Here is a 2,343-nt window from a genome sequence, read left to right as displayed (position 1 = left end):
ATGTAAGATAACTTTAAAGTTTGAACCTTAAAGCACGGATGGATATAAATATCATCATCGTGGAGATGTTACTTCACATTAAATGAGATGGCTTGACATCTTTGAATCAGAAAGAAATGAGATGGCTCTGGGACTCTGAATCATAGAGTACAAAAATAAATGTAGTCATCATAGGTGTATGTGCTTTCACCATCGTATAAGTTGAAGAAGATGTTATCACCTCAAAGATCTACTTGCAATCTTTTTCCACCATAGATCTACCAAGGACATTCACCGCTTGTATAGTGGGTAGCCTTTATTTCTTTCCATAGGGCTGCTGAACTCTTTTGATGAGACAATCAGATGCAGAGATAGGTCATCATAATTCGACAGCATGAAATTTTCACATTGGTAAGATGGGCCAGAATGAGGGGGCGGGCGTGGGCATGATGATTGCCAGATACGATCAATGATACGGTGGCGATGACCAGGTGGATACGATACCATTATCTCGATAATGGAGGGGTAATTTTTTGGTGTGGATACACTGACTTACGCCCGCACACCTTTCCTCCATTTTCTTCGGATGCGATGTTTCTTTTATTGTGGTAGGCGCGAGATCCAGCTTGATCGATTACAATGTGGTCATTTCGATACCGAATTCCAGGTCCAGATACTCCGCGCTGTATGTAAGTAAGTAAGTAAGCAAGTATGGAGTAAGTACGTATGTAAGACTTGCTTTGGGTTTCAGAATTCTCGGGGAAGGGATGTACGGCATGTGTGTGTGTTTTTTGTGGGGGAATGAAGAATGGGAGATGGTCAGTGGAAGTTCATGAATGTGAGGTTAAAAGAGAAATGGGAAGGTTTAGAGCGTCGCCAAACCTCTCCAATGGCAAGGCGGGAAAGTAGATCCACTCTGTATGCAGGTGAGAGAAAGAGGAAATCACCTAGGTTGACATTGACAAAATTGAATGAAGATTTTCAACCCCTCATTACATTGTGGCTGGATTTGAAGATGGGGACGAGGGCAGGGAAAAGAAGGGAAGGAAGTATTTACCAGGTTATCTTCGGCTACCTACCAAAGAGTTGTTGTGAAGGGATGGCTTTGGATGTTTATTGATGAATAGCCAGAGCAATAGCAAGGGCAGCAATGTAATTTAATACACTAAAGAGAATGACTTCATTCATGCACGGAGTAGGCACATATATTGTGACAGCGTGATACTCGAGTACAACTCTTGGAAGTTTGTAGAAAAGAGTGAAGATATAAAACCATTGTTCGCACGCCCATCTAAATTTAAACGAATGTGAGTACTTCGGCCACGGCAATGAAACACGACAACATTGATGCAGGTGTTTCATGTGTTAACACTCGCAGTAATCGTGATGAACTTATGTCATGTTGGAAGGGCCATATTTGTGTTGTTGACTGGTCATTATATTGAAGGTAGACACTTGATATTGTTAACACTGGGTTTACAGCTGGGTTTACAGCCCTGATGACTGAAGTGCCCTAGGTAGTACCGGGTATATAGACAGGTAATGTGGTAATGTGGTAATGTACCTGAGTGATGTAATGGAATGGAATGATATGTGTGATATGTGTGATATGTATGATATGTATGATATGTATGATATGTATGATATGTATGATATGTATGATATGTATGATATGTATGATATGTATGATATGTATGATATGTATGATATGTATGATAGATATGATAGATATGATTGATGATTGATCCATGTTTCACCCAAGACCGAGGTTTGCATGTGTACCTAGTGTACTCGTATATATATACACACACATATATAACCAAATATAACATGCCTCGAGGCAGTACCTAGATCTGGTAGGTACGCACTTATTTCTGGATGAATGGACTGTTGTCGGTTACCCAAAGATCTGGGTAGGTGGTAGCTAACTCACACACATACTTACACACAGGACCCGAAGTGTCTACAGTAGTAATGTCACCTTAATTCGAGGAACAATCATCTTCATCATAGATCGTCTGTATAATTGATTTTCTAATCGTCCAAATAAAATCGGTCTCAATGTACCAAGTCTCTTTTGCTGTGACTTTTTCTCTCCAAATCCAAAATCATACCAACGGAACTTTCACACCAGGACCTTCCGTGAAGCCGTTCACTTCATTCAGCCTTCATCAGAGAAATTTATTCTGACTTAACACTTAAATTTCTCAGCCGAGAAAATAAAAATCCACTAAATACTGAATCTAACAAAAAATTATTCCCTTCCATTCAACCCTAAAGAATCTGCCTTCACAATTTTAATCTCCATTTTTTTTTCTTCCTTCAACATCTTCTTCCCTTCCGACCCCATTTGGTACCTCTTCT

General features: G+C 39.8%; 1 protein-coding gene across 1 annotated transcript; it reads right to left on the bottom strand.

The window, feature by feature from the left end:
- Positions 1 to 445: 445 nt before the first annotated feature.
- Positions 446 to 757, bottom strand: Bfra_010648 (uncharacterized protein; the record flags this gene model as incomplete). Its single annotated transcript, XM_037340985.1, has 3 exons — positions 446 to 489; positions 536 to 662; positions 704 to 757. The coding sequence occupies 3 exons, from the start codon at positions 755 to 757 to the stop codon at positions 446 to 448; spliced, it is 225 nt and encodes a 74-aa protein (XP_037186628.1).
- Positions 758 to 2,343: the final 1,586 nt, after the last annotated feature.

The sequence above is a fragment of the Botrytis fragariae genome (assembly GCF_013461495.1).
Source record: "Botrytis fragariae strain BVB16 chromosome Unknown tig00000797, whole genome shotgun sequence".
Taxonomy (NCBI): Eukaryota; Fungi; Ascomycota; class Leotiomycetes; order Helotiales; family Sclerotiniaceae; genus Botrytis; species Botrytis fragariae.
This window is presented reverse-complemented; position numbering and strand designations above follow the sequence as displayed.